This window comes from Ruditapes philippinarum, unplaced genomic scaffold (genome assembly GCF_026571515.1).
Source record: "Ruditapes philippinarum isolate M1 unplaced genomic scaffold, ASM2657151v2 ctg3989_1_1_1_1, whole genome shotgun sequence".
Classification (NCBI taxonomy): Eukaryota; Metazoa; Mollusca; class Bivalvia; order Venerida; family Veneridae; genus Ruditapes; species Ruditapes philippinarum.
In genome coordinates, this window is record NW_026856833.1 from 150,170 (window position 1) to 168,524 (window position 18,355).

At 34.8% G+C, this 18,355-nt stretch overlaps 1 protein-coding gene across 1 annotated transcript; it reads right to left on the reverse strand.

The window, feature by feature from the left end:
* Positions 1-645: 645 nt before the first annotated feature.
* LOC132747840 (uncharacterized) lies at positions 646-18,071 on the reverse strand. The gene is made up of 4 exons (XM_060737367.1): positions 17,912-18,071; positions 8,495-8,887; positions 7,848-7,994; positions 646-4,885 (listed from the first exon to the last, which is right to left on the reverse strand). The coding sequence occupies exons 1-4, from the start codon at positions 18,029-18,031 to the stop codon at positions 4,340-4,342; spliced, it is 1,206 nt and encodes a 401-aa protein (XP_060593350.1). The 5' UTR covers positions 18,032-18,071; the 3' UTR covers positions 646-4,339.
* Positions 18,072-18,355: the final 284 nt, after the last annotated feature.

An 18,355-nucleotide genomic window follows, 5' to 3' on the forward strand; every position in this document is an offset into this window, starting at 1 on the left:
AGGAAATAAGATCAACTTGATATTTTTGTCATTCATTTGCATAAGTATCCCTTTAAAGTCTATCTTTGTTTGTTTGTTTGTTTCATTTAACGCCTTTTCCCAACAGTATTTCTGTCATATAGGTGGGTAGTTTCCTAACCATCGTTCCTGGAGAGTTACACCAGTACTAGACTACCTTCCTCCGCGCTAAACTACCAAAGCATCTCCAGGGAATCGAACCCATGCCAGAAAGGTAACTGGATTAGAAGTCATCGACTCTAACCCCTCGACCACAGAAGCGGTAAGTCTATCTTAAATTCTTGTGATCTACTTATACATCAGACAGGAACTGTTCATATCACTTTTAAGAGTGCCACCTAATGATCGTTCCTGTGATGTTGGTCAAAATCCACCTTTAAGTTTTGAAGAAATAGTGAATAATGCCAATGAACAAAAGATTGATTGCCATCAAATAAGCTCACCTCTGAGCACTTTGTGCCCAGGTGAGCTAAAAACATTTCACACAGTTCATCATTTTTGATGTATTTTCGAACACATATTCCATTTGTTTAAAAAATTCAATAAGCATGTACTACAACAAGAGCCGTCACAGGAGACAGCGAAGCTGGACTAATAAAATACTGGACGCAGTAAGGAGGAAAAAACTATGAAAGATTAAATCAACAAGATATGTTTGTAAAACATGTATGCCCCCTATCAGCAGCCAATTAGTCATGTGATAAGGTTATTATGCATGACTTCTGACCCAGTGATCAAACAATTAATAAGGGTTATAAAGTATCTACTGGTCATGACCTTGACCTTTGACCTCTTGACCCAAAACTCAATAGGGGTCATCTGCTGGTCACGACCAATCATCATACAAAGTTTGAAGATCCTAGGCCTAGGCGTTTTTAGTAAATTGATCAGAAACCGTTTTTACCTACAAGGTCAATGTGACCTTGACCTTTGACCCCTTGACCCAAAAATCAATAGGGGTCATCTGCTGGTCATGACCAATCACCATGCCTAGGTTGAAGTTCCTAGGCCTAAGGGTTCTCTTATTATTGATCGGAAACCGTTTTAACATACAAGGTCAATGTGACCTTGACCTTTGACCCCAAAATCAATAGGGGTCATCTGCTGGTCATGACCAATCACCATGCCAAGTTTGAAGTTCCTAGGCCGAAGCGTTCTTTAGTTATTGATCAGAAACCGTTTTTACTTACAAGGTCATTGTGACCTTGACCTTTGACCCCTTAATCCCAAAATCAATAGGAGTAATCTGCTGGTCATGACAAATCACCATACCAAGTTTGAAGTTCCTAGGCCTAAGTGTTCTTGAGTTATTGATCAGAAACCGTTTTTACTTAAAAGGTCAATGTGACCTTGACCTTTGACCCCTTCACCTAAAACTCAATAGGGGTCATCTGCTGGTCATGACCAATCATCACACAAAGGTTGAAGTTCCTAGGCCTAAGCGTTTTTAGTTAATTGATCGGAAACCGTTTTTACCTACAAGGTCAATGTGACCTTGACCTTTGACCCCTTGACCCCAAAATCAATAGGTCATCTGCTGGTCATGACCAGTCACCATACCAAGTTTGAAGTTCCTAGGCATAAGGGTTCTTAAGTTATTGATCGGAAAGCATTTTTACCTACAAGGTCAATGTGACCTTGCCCTTTAACCCCTTAACCCCAAAATCAATAGGGGTCATCTGCTGGTCATGACCAATCACCATACCAAGTTTGAAGTTCCCAGGCCTAAGGGTTCTTTAGTTATTGATCGGAAACCGTTTTTACCTAAGAGGTCAATGTGACCTTGACCTTTGACCCCTTAACCCCAAAATCAATAGGGGTCATCTGATTGGTCATAACCAATCACCATACCAAGTTTGAAGTTCCTAGGCCTTAAGGTTCTTTAGTTATTGATTGGAAACCGTTTTTACCTAAAAGGTCAATGTGACCTTGACCTTTGACCCCTTGATCCCAAAATCAATAGGGGTCATCTACTGATCATGACCAATCACCATACCAAGTTTGAAATTCCTAAGCCTTAAGGTTCTTTAGTTATTGATCGGAAACCATTTTTGCTTTCAAGGTCAATGTGACCTTGACCTTTGACCCCTTGACCCCAAAATCAATAGGGGTCATCTACTGATCATGACCAATCACCATACCAAGTTTGAAGTTCCTAGGCCTTAAGGTTCTTTAGTTATTGATCGGAAACCGTTTTTGCTTACAAGGTCAATGTGACCTTGACCTTTGACCCCTTGACCCCAAAATCAATAGGGGTCATCTACGGATCATGACCAATCACCATACCAAGTTTGAAGTTCCTAGGCCTTAAGGTTCTTTAGTTATTGATCGGAAACCGTTTTTGCTTACAAGGTCAATGTGACCTTGACCTTTGACCCCTTGACCCCAAAAATCAATAGGGGTCATCTACTGATCATGACCAATCACCATACCAAGTTTGAAGTTCCTAGGCCTTAAGGTTCTTTAGTTATTGATCGGAAACCGTTTTTGCTTTCAAGGTCAATGTGACCTTGACCTTTGACCCCTTGACCCCAAAATCAATAGGGGTCATCTACTGGTCATGACCAATCACCATACCAAGTTTGAAGTTCCTAGCCCTAAGGTTCTTTAGTTATTGATCGGAAACCGTTTTTGCTTTCAAGGTCAATGTGACCTTGACCTTTGACCCCTTGACCCCAAAATCAATAGGGGTCATCTACTGGTCATGACCAATCACCATACCAAGTTTGAAGTTCCTAGGCCTAAGGGTTCTTTAGTTATCACTCGGAAACCATTTGGTCTACGGACCGACGGACCGAAAAGTGCAAAGCAATATACCCCCTTTTCTTCGAAATGGGGGCATAATTATGTATAATTATGTATTAAATTATAGTAAAAAAATAACATTTGAGCCGTGTCACGACAAAACCAACATAATGGGTTTGCAACCAGCATGGATCCAGACCAGCCTGCGCTTCCGCGCAGTCTGATCAGGATCCATGCTGTTCGCTAACCAACTCTATTACAAGTAGAGGAACTGATAGCGAACAGCATGGATCCTGATCAGACTGCGTGGATGCGCAGGCTGGTCTGGATCCATTCTGGTCGCAAACGCATTATGTTGGTTTTGTCATGACACGGCTCATTTGTTAACATTAATTCCAAGATCAAGGGGAATAATTCTAGAAATAGTCATGCTAGAGTTATGGACCTTGTCGCACAACATTTGTGTAATGATTAGAAATATATATTTGAAGTTTGAAGTAGATACCTTAAAAAGTAAAGAAGTTATTATATTTCTTAAAGAAAATCCTAAGTTCAAAGAGAGATAAATCTGTAAATATTGCTTCAAGAGTTATGAACATTGTCACATTAAATGTAATTGATGATAAGGAATAAGTATTTGAAGTTTGATGTAGATACCTTGAAAAATAAAAAAATCATTATAAAAAATAACATTTTTCTAGTTAAAAAAATCTAAGTTTATGGGGAGATAATTCTTGCAATATTGGTGCTAGAGTTATGAACCTTGTCACATAAGATGTGGATGATGATAACGTAAATATATTTGAAGTATGAAGTTGATCCCTTTAGAAATAAATAAGTAACAGTAAAAAATAATATTTTTTATGGAAAATTCTAAGTTCAAAGGGAGATAAATCTGAAAATATTGGTGCTAGAGTTATGAACCTTGTCACATAAGATGGGGATGATGATAACGTAAATATATTTGAAGTATGAGGTTGATCCCTTAAGAAATTAAGAAGAAACAGTAAGAAATAGTATTTTTTGAGGAAAATTCTAAGTTCAAGGGGAGATAAATCTGAAAATATTGGTGCTAGAGTTATGAACCTTAAAACATAAGATGGGGATGATGATAAGGTACATATATTAAAAGTATGAGGTGATCCCTTAAGAAATAAAGAAGTAACAGTAAAAAATAGTATTTTTTAAGGAAAATTCTAAGTTCAAGGGGAGATAAATCTGAAAATATTGGTGCTAGAGTTATGAACCTTGTCACATAAAATGTGGTTGATGATAAGGAACATATATTGGAAGTTTGAAGTTGATATCTTAAGAAATGACAAAGTTATAGTGAAAAATATTTTACTGCACCAAAACTTTAATCTAAAATCTGGACGCGGACGCCGACGCCGGGGCAAGTAGGACAGCTCTCCATATACTTCGTTTAGTCGAGCTAAAAATCATTACTACATTTTTTTTTTCATTTAACATATTGGAGTCATGCACCTGCATTACACTATAAGTACACTAATGAATTTATTGTTAATAAATGCAGCTATACCTGTACAATGTACATACTGGTATGTTTGTTTATCGTTCAATCTTCTAGGTATTTTTCTAATGTTTTACTTGTATATGCACGAGGAAATGACCTATCTCTTTTCTTCAAAGTTCTACAGAAAACATCTGTTACTAAGGCACAAACAGATACTTGTCCTCCACCTTGATTCATGAACAAGTCTTTCCTTTTTGGAGTGTTTAAACCCCAATTTTGTATATTTGGATGCTTCTGGTAATACCAGTCTTTAAACAAATCAGAGACAGCCAATAATTCTTTTTGGAAAGTAACATCGTAAAAATCTTTCAAAGCTACTGGTTCAAATAAATAAACACGATTCTCTATCTCTCCTGTTTTGTCGTTTTTCTGTTCAGCAGACTCATTTTTAGTGTCAGGACGATGTACAGAATCTAATAAGCTAATTGGTTGATGCCTTTCATTGAGCATTGTTATGACAAGACTTTCTACAACTGCTTGATGGACTGCATATCTACTGCCCTGCCTGGATACAACCTTGTTACGAGCAGAGCTTGTACGAAGTAAATAAACTTGAGATTCCGGAATCCTCTCCAGAAACTTTCGTATCTGAAAACACAAACAGCATAGAATGAACTATAAACTTTCTTTAAATTTTAATTCAGAAGTAAATGTGGCAAGTGAAGAACTTTTTTGATGAATTTCTATGTAATAATGAAGACTTTTCATCATGTTTTATAATTACTTACATACTTATAACAAAGAACTACAAATTATTTGATGTTGAATACAAAAGTAACTTCAAGTATTATATGTTGAAGTTAGCTATCAATTGTTGTTCTTTTTTACTCATTTTTTTTATGTTTCATTGCAATTTTTAGCACCTTATCTTTCTCATTTATATTCTCTAGCAGTCAGAACGTCCTTTAGTTAAACTGCTTTAAAATCAAGTCCACAAGGAAACTGTACATGCCAAATATTCAAGCTCTTGCATGTGAAATTTTCACTCTAGAAGACTTACATGTGACTCTAAGAGTGGGCCTACTTATGACACTTCCTGGGCATGATTTATGTAACTTTTGTAAATGACAATGCTTCATGTATGCCAAATACCTAAGCTCTGGGCATTGTATTTTCTTAAGAAGGTTTTTAAATTTTCATTTTTAATATATATTTTCCAGTTCAGATTCGAAATGTTACACAAATCAGAAAACCAGCTTAAAATCATGCATAAGAAGTTTGGTCAATACATGTATCTTCCTTCTTGTTTAAGAGCTCAGATATTGTTCAAGAAATTGTGGATAATGATTCATGAATGACATCTTCAATCACAAAAGCTTCTCCCCCATGTTCACAAAGAAAAGATAAGGATCAGGATCAAATGATTTTATTTTCATTGTTTTATAAAACTTAAACTTTTTTATAAAACTAAAACTTATCGTATTTTGCTAGAATCAAATTGTACATATTCAAAATGAAAAAAAATGCTGATTTGCAAAAAAAAACTCAACCTTATTTGGGATAAAATCAAAGAAAAACAAGAAATGTCGAACGACATATATGCCCCCTTTCTAGCCCTTGACTCACATTATTAGTTATTTTGTTATAGAAACTTGCCATTAATGGGTACATAAAAGTGTTCAGTTATGGAAAAAAAGAAAAATAATGAAGACTTTGTAATAAATAGTTTTCAAGATAATGAGCGGAAACCATTCTGACATTCAAGGCCCCTGTGACCTTGACCTTTGAACTAGTGACCCAAAATCAATAGGGGTCATCGAATAGTTATGACAAATAAATATTAGAAATATGAAGACTTTGTGATAAATGGCTTTCAAGATAATCAGTGGAAACCATACTAAATTTCAAGGACCCTGTGAAATTGACCTTTGACCTAGTGACCCCAAAATCAATAGGGGGTCACTAAATACTAGTTATGACCAATCAGTATGTGAAATATGAAGACTTTGTGATAAATAGTTTTCAAGATAATAAGTGTAAATAATTCTGACATTTAAGGTCCCTGTGACCTTTGAACTAGTGACCCCAAAAGCAGTACGGGTCATCTACTGGTTCAATCTCCACACAGTGATCTCCCCTTAATTCTTCGGCGTAGATCTCTGCCACCAAGGTCCCGATATATCAGAATTTCTGATATACTATATTTTTTCAAAAATTGTTTTATCTACTGCTTTTATCTATCAGAAAAGTTTTCTCTCATTTATTTAACAATGTTTATGAATAAATAAATAAATAATATGAGTATTTAGAAATAATTTTAAAAATTATGAGATTATTTTCTACCGAGACGATATTTTGATATTTTATATTTTTTAGCTTTTGAATTTATTTTTCGTTATTTTGTATACTTTCGATAATTTTTTGATAAACTATATCGAACGTAGGCACTAAAAGTTAAAAATAAAACAGAAAGAGAAAAATAACGTTAGATTTTCTTTGTAACGGTCGATATTTACATTTGAATTTCGACGTTACGTCATGTGACTTTCATCATCATGTGACGTCTTTGAAGGCAGTGATTACAATTCTGCCAAGGGAGGTAATCACTGTGAGGAGTTTGCTACTGGTAATGACCAATCACTATGTGAAATATGAAGACTTTGTGATAATATGCTTACAAGATAATGACCTGAAATCATACTTCCATTCAAGTACACTGTGACCTTGACCTTTGACCCCAAAATCAATAGGGTCATCTACTAGTTATCACTAATCAATATGTGAAATATGAAGACTTTGTGATAAAAAGTAAGCAAGATAGTGAGCGGAAAACATTCTAATATTTATGGCCCCTGTGACCTTGACCTTTGACCTGGTGACCCCAAATTCATTAGGGGTCATCTACTAGTTATGACAAATCAATATGTGAAATATGATGACTTTGTGATACATAGTAACCAAGATAATAAGTTGAATTCATACTACCATTCAATGCCCCTGTGACCTTAACCTTTGACACAGTGACCCAAAAAACCAATAGGGGTCATCTACTAGTTATGGCCAATCACTATGTGAAATATGATGACTTTGTGATACATAGTTTCCAAGATAATCAGCGGAAACCATTCTGACATTTAAGGCCCCTGTGACCTTGACCTTTTACCTAGTGACCCCAAAATCAATAGGGGTCATCAACTAGTTATGACCAATCACTATGTGAAATATGAAGACTTAGTGATAAATAGTTTTTAAGATAATCAGTGGAAACCATGTGATCTACCGACAGACAGACCGACGGACCGACATTAGCAAAACAATATACCCATCTTCTTCGAAGGGGGGCATAACAAAAAATAATCAGATCAAAATAAGGAACAATTTTAGGATCAAGATCAATATTTGGATCAACTGTAAAATGCTTGTATCTTGCAAAAATAACAATAAATTTATTCTAAAATTTCATAAACATCCTATTTTAAGTTAACATTAAATATTTAATCTTTAATTATAAACAATGGAGAATATTTTAGTTTTTAAATTTGATCCTGATCTTGATCCTTAAATCTTTGTGAACACGGGGCCAGATGTTAAGATTTGGAAGATTTTATACCTGATAGTGATAAGTCAAATGATCATAGGAATCTTTTAAGTACAACTTCTCGAAGCCTATATCAGTAATATAACCATCTCTTGTATTACGTTCACACCATGCAAACTCTTTGTGAAATACATCCAATGCCACTACCTTATCTAAATTCTAAAATACAATAAAATAATTCATTACTGATAATAATAAAACAGTCTGAAGGGCAGCGTTATACCCTGCCACAATGGGCAAGAATGTAGATTTCTTTACATTTGACCATTCTTGACCTTCAGCGGTATTCCTGGCTGATGCGCTCTGCACATTGTATGCAAATCATGTCATGGTGATGATTATTTGGTCTATGTTAATTTAAAATTTTGAAGCAAATGGTACAAGAAGCGCTTACAGAAAATCTAACATGCCAAGAGGTAGACCAAAACTGTATAAGGACATACATATAAACATCAAGACATCAAGCTCACTTACTAAAAAATTAAGTTTTTCATTTAGGTATAAATCATCTATCATCTTATACTATATAAACATATCTTATCTCTGCATCACTATGTAAAATTTTATTTAAACACACATAAATGAATCAAAATATTGGCAAAACATAAAGAGATTATAATGCTTATATAACTTAAGTAATATAATAACTAATAACCTACCTCTAGATCTTTCCACAAAAATGGCGGATGAAAAAATTTCATTCCAGTTTTAGTGTTTTCAAACTTTTCAAACATTAAAATGATCTTTGCTAGTTCATTTAATTTTTTTTCATGCACCCCTGTTTTTACGACAAAATCTTCAATGCCATGAAATCTGTTACCTGCATTTGGTGTCATAAACTCACGAAAAATATAGTTCTTGAAAAAAGTCACTTTATAAGAAAGCAGTTTATTCAGTGTCACATGGTCACAATTATTAAAAAATTTTAATATGATATGTTTGCTACGTTTTTGTGAAATCACTTCCACAACAGCTTCGTCACTCTCACTTTCCGTTGGTTTGGGTTTTTCTACTACTTCATTTGTTGCTGAGGTTGGTGCACAGTAACATCTCTGAAAAACAAAACAAATAATATAATTGCAATTACTGCGATTTCTTTAGTTATGTACTTACTAAATATGAGACATCAGTCAATAAATAAACTAAAGTTCATGTATAAGAAAAGTGTGTAAATCTATTTTCAGCACTAGACTAGACCAGAGACCCTTTACTCTATCTAAGGGTAGATGACCAACAATGTTTGTTCCTATAAACTATGAAAGACATTAATCTGTAAATGTATAAGCAAAAGCGTTAAATATTTTATAAGCACCAGTAACCATCATCCCAATGACCCAAACCTAAAGTTTGAAGATCAGTCAAGGTATGTACCTACTAAGTATGAAAGATATTGGCATTCACAGGACAGCAAGTTCAGATATCAGGGTAAGAATTTTGCGTTTTTTGCACTAGTGACTTTCTGTTGAAATGCAAAATGATAAATCAACTGAAAAACTTAATTACAGGGATTTCTATGATTTGTGTAACAAGCCGATATTGTCTTAATGTGTAACAATCAATTTTTTGGTGAGGGAGTATTTTAAGTAACTCTGATATTTATACGGGAACTACTTGCATGCCAGTAAAGAAATTCATACTATTATAAATATTTTACTGGATAATTTTTAACAAAAAACACCCATAACAGAAGCTGGAAAGAAAATTTAAAAAGCTGGTTTTGAAATGATAATTATAAAAAAAAACCACTGTACTTAATGGTCCACTAAAAAATACTAAGTTCTGGAGTGAACTGTCCCCATCATGGTCCCAAAATCTAGAAATCTTGTCTGAAATGTTCTTGAATCATAGCAAATTGACAACAATTTGTCACACTGGTGACTCAGCTCACTTTAGTGACGACTCACCCCATATAAGTGATGATTCGCCTACTTCAAAACAATCATTTAAAATGTCCTTTAAATTATCAACATTGAGAAATGATAACATTAAAAGTTTGTTTCAGGATATTCCAAATACAATATGTACTCTTTAAGAACAGAAATTGAAAATGACTGTTGGGTTATCAATTTTAGAACTGATAATGATTTGCCCCAGCACAGTGATTTTTCCCCTCACTTCTATTTTCATCATGGCACCATGTTATTCATTATTTTCTTTCAAAAAAGTTTTGGTGAGACATACATGTATATTCTTTGTATTTGCTATAAAAGATTTTATTTTCCATTTGGTGGTATCCAATGCAAAGCCTACATAAAGGCTTTCAGTTACTTTATAAATAACTTCTGAAGGTGATTAATACCCCCATTAGCAACTCTGGCTTTTTGAAAAATAAATGGTCTGAAGAAAAATTTGAACTCAACATAGAGTAAATAGAGTATCAACTGTGTACAAAGAGTTTAAACTTAAATAAATTGCAATCCCTACAAGGGTCTTCATATAAGCTTGCTATACACCAAGTTTGATTACAAAATCTTATTCCTAACTCTAGTTATTGTCCAGAAACCATTTTTCTATTTTTAGTAACAGTGATCTTTCCCTTGACCCCCAAGGGATCCAAATGCAGTACCAACCAGGGTCTGATATTGTCTGGAAACCATTTTTCTATTTTTAGTTAAGGCGACCTTTACCTTGACTACAGAGGGTCCAAATGCAGTACCAACCAGGGTCTTCATATAAGCTTGCTATACACAAAGTTTTAGTACAAAATCTAATTCCTAACTCCAGTTATTGTTTGAAAAACATTTTTCTATTCTATTTTCAATAACAGTGCCCTTTACCTTGATCCCAGGGGGTCCAAATGCAATACCAAACATATCATATAAGTTTGCTATACACCAAGTTTGATTACAAAATCTCATTCCTAACTCTAGTTCTTGTCCATAAACCATTTTTCTATTTTTTGTAACAATGACCTTAACCTCTAAGGGGGGAAAGGGGGGTCCAAATGCAATACTAACCAGGGTCTCCACATAAGGTTGAGATTTACCAAGTTTAATTAAAATACTTCATTCCAAACTCTAGTTATCACCTTGAAACCATGATGTGGACTGACCAACCGACAACCTGACTTCTATATACCCCCCCCACCCCCCAATTTTTGTGGGTGTATAATAAATTTTAGCAAACAACATAATACAAGAACCGATTGAACCCTGTGACGTTCCCTGAGAATGTTTTGGACACAGGAAAGTTAAAAAAAATTAACAAAGGGCAAAAACTCCAAAATTAAGCAAGGCAGAATTATGATTTTTTGCACTGCACTTCTATTCAATGAAATCTATATATCCATAAAGTTTCGTGATGATATCTCTTATAGTTTCAGAGTTATGTCCCAGGTAATATTCAAAGTGTAAAAAAAAACAAAGGCCAATAACTCCAAAATTAGACGAGTCTGTGTTTAGGTTCTTTAGAACTGCAGTTCTAGCCAATGAGATCTATCTACCTACAAAGTTTCATGTTGATATCACTAAGTTTAAGAGTTATGTCCCGGGGCAAAAGTAAAAAAGTAAAAATAAAACAAAGGGCAATAACTTCAAAATAAGGCAAGGCAGGGTTATGGTTCTTTAGCACTGCACTTCTACCCAATGAGACCTATCTACCTACAAAGTTTCATGTTGATATCTCTTATAATTTTAGAGTAATGTGCCGGACAAAGTTCAAAGTGTCAAAATGAACTATAGGCAATAACTCCAAAATTAGGTTAGTCAGAATCATGGTTCTTTAACAATGCACTTCTACTCAATGAGATCCATTTACCTACAAAGTTTCATGTTGATATCTCTTACACTTTTAGAGTTATGTCCCAGACATAAGTTCAAAAAGTAAAAATAAACAAAGGGGCAATAATTCAAAAATTAGGCATGGCAGAGTTATGGTTTTTGTGCACTGCAAACCTACTCAATTAGATCTATCTATCTGCAAAGTTTCATGTTAATAACTCTTATAGTTTTAGAGTTATGTCCCAGACAAAGTTCAAAGTGTAAAAATAAACAAAGGGCAATCAGTGATTTTTTTACCTCTGCATCCCGAGTCCAGGACTCATTGAATTTGCTGTGGATGCAAAGTTTCAAATAATGTGCATCTTTTGGATGCATTACTTTTTCTGAGTAGGGAGTCCTGTCTGACAGGAATTTGGTAATAAATACCAAATTGTGTTCAAAGTATGTCAATCATATTCTAGGTCTGCAAATCTTCTACAGATAAGAAATAAATTTAATAATGTGCTTTACTATAGATAAGCATAAAAATATTAAGGAAAAAGAAGTTTTGATTAATCTCAAACTAAATTAATGGAAATAAACTTACTAAATTCATTTGACAGTTTTAAATTTCAGTATCAGAAGCATTGTAATTAATGTAGAAATCAAATTTATTTTTTCTTTATTCCATTGTTAATATACCTTTTATATCACGAAAGCAATATTAAAATAGAGAAAAACAGAATCCCTAAAGAGAGTCCAACACAACAAAATTGAAAATGTTGCAGGCTCGGTTTGATTGAGCCTGTTCATGGACTGTACTGGAAAGTGCAAGTTACCGTCCACACCCCCTAGCACCGGCTTAAGCAGAATTCAACATTTAACATGAAACTGGTGAAACAGTAGCGCCATTCCATGAAAAGCAGTGTATGGTCCCCAAGTAAAAGAATGCTTTTGACTTAAGCCTTGTAACTTGGATTAGTCGGCTGAATTTTGGGACTCATAGACTTATAGCCCAGCAAGTCCTAGAACCCACACTGATGAGTTTGTAAAAAAATCACTGGGCAATAATTGAAGTATTAGGCAAGGTAGAGTAACAGTTCTTGTGCACTGCAAACCTACTCAATGAGATCTATCTACCTACAAAGTATCATGTTGATACCTCTTAAAGTTTTAGAGTTATGTCCCTGAAAGTTCAAAGTGTAAAAATAAATAACAAGAGGGCCATGATGGCCCTGAGGTCGCTCACCTGTATATAGCCCCCCCCCCCAACGTTGCAGGGCCAATTTTAACCCAAGGGCTTTTATTTGCACAAACTTTGTAGACACCCATAAGAAGATGTTTCATGCCAAACATCTAAGCTCTAGCTCATTGGGCTTTTTAAAAGAAGATTTTTTTTAAGTTTTTACTATACCCCAGGGCTTTTATTTGAACAAACTTTGTAGACACTTACTAGAAGATGTTTCATGCTTAATATCTAAACTCTAGCTATTTGGGTTTTTTCAAAGAAGATTTTAAGTTTTTGCTATACACATATGAGGAAAATCAATGACACCCGGGGCGGGGCCAATTTTGACCCCAGGTCTTTTATTTGAACAAACTTTGTAGACACTCACTAAAAGATGTTTCATGCTTAATATCTTAACTCTAGCTATTTGGGTTTTTTCAAAGAAGATTTTTTAAGTTTTTGCTATACACCTATAAGGAAAATCAATGACCCCCGGGGTGGTGCCAATATTGACCCCAGGGCTTTTATTTGAACTTGGAAGACACCTATTAGAACATGTTTGGTGCTAAATATCTTAGCCATAGCTCTTTGAGTTCTTTAAAAGAAGATTTTTTAAGTTTTTACTAAATGCATATAGGGAAAATCAATGACCCCCCGGGGCGGGGCCAATTTTGACCCCAGGGCTTTTATTTGAACAAACTTGGTAGACATTAATTAGAACATGTTTCATCCTAAATATCTTAGCTCTAGCTCTTTGGGTTCTTTAAAAGAAGATTTTTTAAGTTTTTACTATATGCATATAGGGAAAATCAATGACCCCCTGGGGCGGGGCCAATTTTGACCCCAGGGCTTTTATTTGAACAAACTTGGTAGACACCTATTAGAACATGTTTGATGCTCAATATCTTAGCCATAGCTCTTTGAGTTCTTTAAAAGAAGATTTTTTAAGTTTTTACTATATGCATAAAGGGAAAATCAATGACCCCCCAGGGCGGGGCCAATTTTGACCCCAGGGCTTTTATTTGAACAAACTTGGTAGACACTCACTAGAAGATGTTTCATGCCTAATATCTAAGCTCTAGCTCTTATGGTTTTTTAAAAGAAGATATTTAAAGTTTTTTCTTTCGGTTGCCATGGCAACCAGAGTTCTGCATGGAATTAAATTCTTTGAACAATTTTTAAAGGTGACCACCAAAGGAACATTCCTGTGAAGTTTGGATGAAATTGGCTTAGTGGTTTATGAGGAGATGTCATTTAAAGTAAAAGTTTACGGACGGACGCCGGACGGACGGACGCCGGACAAAAAGCGATCACAAAAGCTCACCCTGTCACTTTGTGACAGGTGAGCTAAAAACAAAGGGCAATAATTCAAAAATTAGGCAAAGCAGTTTGTTTGTTTTTGTTTGTTTTGGATTTTACCTCTACATTGACACAGTATAGGTCATATCGCGATGTTCAAGCTTTACTGGTGGAGGAAGACCTCAGGTGCCCTTCCGTGCAATATTTCAGGCACAAACGGGCACCTGAGTAGAACCACCAACGTACCGTAAGCTAGCTGGATAGAGGCAAGGCAGAGTTAGGGTTCTTGTGCACTGCACACCTACTCTTTGGGGAGCATAATAAAAGTACAAGATAAACATATGTGATTAGTCTGTTATAGTCAAAATATTTTTGATGTGCAAAAGCTAGATTCTGAGAAAAAAATTTTGGGGGGAGATATTGCCCATACACAAAATAGCACAATACCTCTATGAGTAATATTGTATAAGTACATATTGTCACACCTAAAGTAATCTCAACCTTTCACTAATAAGCTGTTTATTTATCACTAAAAGATCCTAATTCCTATGATATAATCAACTAATGTAAAAGCTTAGTTTCTTAAACAGGAAGTCAAAGGCTGGGTCCGTGAAGTGGGCCCAGGGTTTGGCTTGCCCAGCTATAGACTACATGAGTATATTTAAAAGAAAATCAAATAAAAAACAATTACAGAATACATAGAATTCTATACCTATCAATGAAATTTTCAGTGTCAGTTCTAGTTGGGTGGCGCCATTTTCAATGTAATTCGATAATAGGCGGGATATTCTGATAATGGACAATCGCAACTTCTCAGATAAATGATAATCGTCGAGTATTCCGAGTGAAAAACGGAAGTCGTGCATATAATACAGAATGACACCTTTAAAACGAAAAAACTTTTTTTACAGACTTTCCCGTTCATAGGCTTTGCCTAATTTCATATTAGACATGTCTGCTGCTGCCAAATGAAAACAATGCCCACAGGCACGAGTATCGGACCTGGGAAGAAAAAATATGACCAGATTGATAAAATAACTTGTGTTCATCTTAAGAGTGTCAAAAAAAAACAGAAAAAAATGTAAATAATGACCCCCTTTAAAAATATACTATAAGTTAAGAGAAGGCCGGAAACTCCAGATTCGAGCCTACGAGCAAGGGATTCATTTCCCGGGCCGTTGTGAAACAATTGGCCAGACAATTAAAAAAAAATTTTATCACTAATTGACGTTTATATTAAACTTCAAAATGAGACCAACCCAAAGTCTCTAGCCCTTCCCGTTCATGAAATATCTATCAGGAAACGAGCGAATTCGTGCTAAAAATCCTTGGTAGACAGAATTGCGCACAACAATTCGGTACGTAAACATAGACTAATACATGTATGTCAGCTGACTACGGGTCAAAATTACTTGAATTTACTAAATAATATTACTAAATACATTAAGTTGGACCACTCACAACCGTCAGAAGCATCTGATACATGCACAATTCGAATTTCGAACCTTTCCACTGTCGTTAGATTACTTTCTACGCCATTGTCAATCAGCTGTTCGATATTTTGTAACGAGTCTTCTGATTGGCCAATAGCAACGAAAACCGCAACGTTTCACACAAGGATGCCTAATGGCGTAGAAAGCGATTGAAAGACCGTATAAATGTTTGAAACTGGAATCTTGTGTGTATCAGATGCTACTGACGGTTGTGAGTGGTCCAACTTAATGTATTTAGTAATATTATTTAGTAAATTCAAGTAATTTTGACCCGTAGTCAGCTGGCATACATGTATTAGTCTATGTTTACGTACCGAATTGTTGTGCCGCAATTCTGTCTACCAAGGATTTTTAGCAGGAATTCGCTCGTTTCCTGATAGATATTTCAAGAACGGGAAGGGCTAAAGACTTGGGGTTGGTCTCATTTTGAAGCTTAATATAAACGTGAATTAGTGATAAAAGTGTTTTTTAATTGTCTGGCCAATTGTTTTCACAACGGCCCGGGAAATGAATCCCTTGCTCGTAGGCTTGAATCTTGAGTTTCCGGCCTTCTCTTAACTTATAGTATATTTTTAAAGGGGGTCATTATTTACATTTTTTTGGTTTTTTGACACTTTTAAGATGAACACAGGTTTTTTTTTAACAGTCTGGTAATATTTTTTCTTCCCAGGTCCGATACTCGTGCCTGTGACAATGCCTAGAGCGAAAATATATGAAAAAATTGCTATGAGATTCATTACTTAAACTTAACAGTAAAATTCCAAAGGTATTTAAAGAGGTTTTGGATTAATAGCCTTAGGTCCTTTATTTTAAGAGGCCATGACAGTTTCACAAGACTTAAAAGGGTTTATGCTTTTCCCAGATTGAATGACGCTTTTATATGTTATCTATAAATATATTACAAATGAATGCAAAATACACACCAAGAATATTTTTCAATCAAACTTTATATATAAAGCTGCGCGAATCGTCAATTAACTGGGTCGAATGAATTACAGTCAACCCGGCCCCAAGTCAACCCGTCCCCAAGTCAGCCCGGCCCCAAATTGGTCAACCCGGCCCCAAAACAATTTTATTTCTGGTCAACCCGGCCCCATTTTTTTTTATTATTTATTTTGCTTTAAAATGTAAACACTTATCAAGAAATAAGATAAAAATTAACAACAAAAACAAAAGTTCAATGAGACGATAGAAGCAGCAGATTTCATGACATGGATTGCGGCAACCTCTTTAGCCTGTAAAAAAGTTTGTAACCATTTATAAGAATCACACAAAATAATATAAAAAAATAATAATTTTCATACATTCAATTGCATACTTTTTTATTTATGACATAAAGTGATTAAACACAAAACACTATCAATTTTCCAAACACTTAGTAATATTCCAATACTTTTTTCCACAGTAAATATTCTTTGAAAATAAGTTAATAAAAAACGAAACAAATATTAATTATAATAATGAACGTATTCAATAAAAACATTCAAATTCATTGAAAAAATATTGTTGGAAACTATGTTTATACAAACCTTTTAACTCGAAATTCTATGCATTTCTTCCTAATTATCGCATTAACACTCACGAAACCATCTTTAATTTACATCGAATAAAGACATGAAAGATACTACCAACTTATTAAAAGAATTTGTTTTCACAGCTATACCTTTTTTGTTAATTGATTGCTTTAAACTGTTTTGATTATCACATCTGAATTAATGTTGATGTACATATAATTGTTGATGTTATATAATAATTCATCAATATTGCGTATAAAAGACTTAATCGGCGCAATTTAATTTACCGACACTTTTTGTTACTATTGTTCTATAGTTAATAATCTTCAATTAATAATAAATCATTTTTATTCCATCATACAACAAAATGACTTAAAAAGTTTTCTTTGAAAAAAATATATTTTGGGGCCGGAATGACCAATTTTGGGGCCGCACTGACCAATTTTGGGGCCGGGTTGACCAAATAAAAATACCGTGGGGCCGGATTGACCAATTTTGGGGCCAGGTTGACCAATTTTGGGGCCGGGTTGACTTAGGGCCGGGTTGACTTGAGGCCGGGTTGACTTGTACCGGGGTCGAATAGTCAGTAGTCCAACTAATTGTACTGCGCGACGAGATATTGTGCTATTTTCGTGTCTGGGCAATATCTCGGTTAAAGCGAGATTCTGCCCCAGAACGAAAATATCTCAGAATCAAGCTTTGGCACGTCAATATATTTTGACTAAATAGTCAGTAAAATGGGGCGAGTCGTTATGGGGGCGAATCGTTATATTACCGTTACTCTAGCTCTAAAATTGAATTATATTTCTAGTTTTAATTCTCACTTTCAACCAAAAAAATGTACCTTTAAGCATTTTGGCATGACATACTGTCGATTATTCAATCCTGATGAAATTGCGTTTTTTAAGAACTGAACTGGCAACATTTTTAACATTTTTCTTGATCTCTGTGAAGCGAAGTACATTTAGGCATTAAACCATTAAATTAATTTTGCGCATTTGACGGTCTCCGGTTTTCGACGATCCCCGGTCTGCCTTAAATGAGAACCGATAGGTTTTGGTACACAAAGGCAATGCTAATAAATACTTACCACTACTGTACAATACATACTTTATATAACCTTTTCCTTTTTACTTAGGATCCTGATTAAAATTGTCGGTGTTTTTACTTGTAAGTACTCCCATAATTATGTCAACTTTATGTCAAGAATCTTTAAGCTGTTAGAAAGAATGTGTTACAAGGTTGAAGATACATATATTGCCAGTCGGGTATACTTCCTGATCGGGAA

Coding starts and splice junctions, on each gene's coding strand:
- LOC132747840 (XM_060737367.1), bottom strand. CDS start 18,031: ATGTACTTCGCTTCACAGAGATCAAGAAAAATGTTAAAAATGTTGCCA. Junction 7,995..8,494: donor TTTTGTGGAAAGATCTAGAG/GTAGGTTATTAG, acceptor ATTGTATTTTAG/AATTTAGATAAGGTAGTGGC. Junction 4,886..7,847: donor ATTTGACTTATCACTATCAG/GTATAAAATCTT, acceptor TTGTGTTTTCAG/ATACGAAAGTTTCTGGAGAG.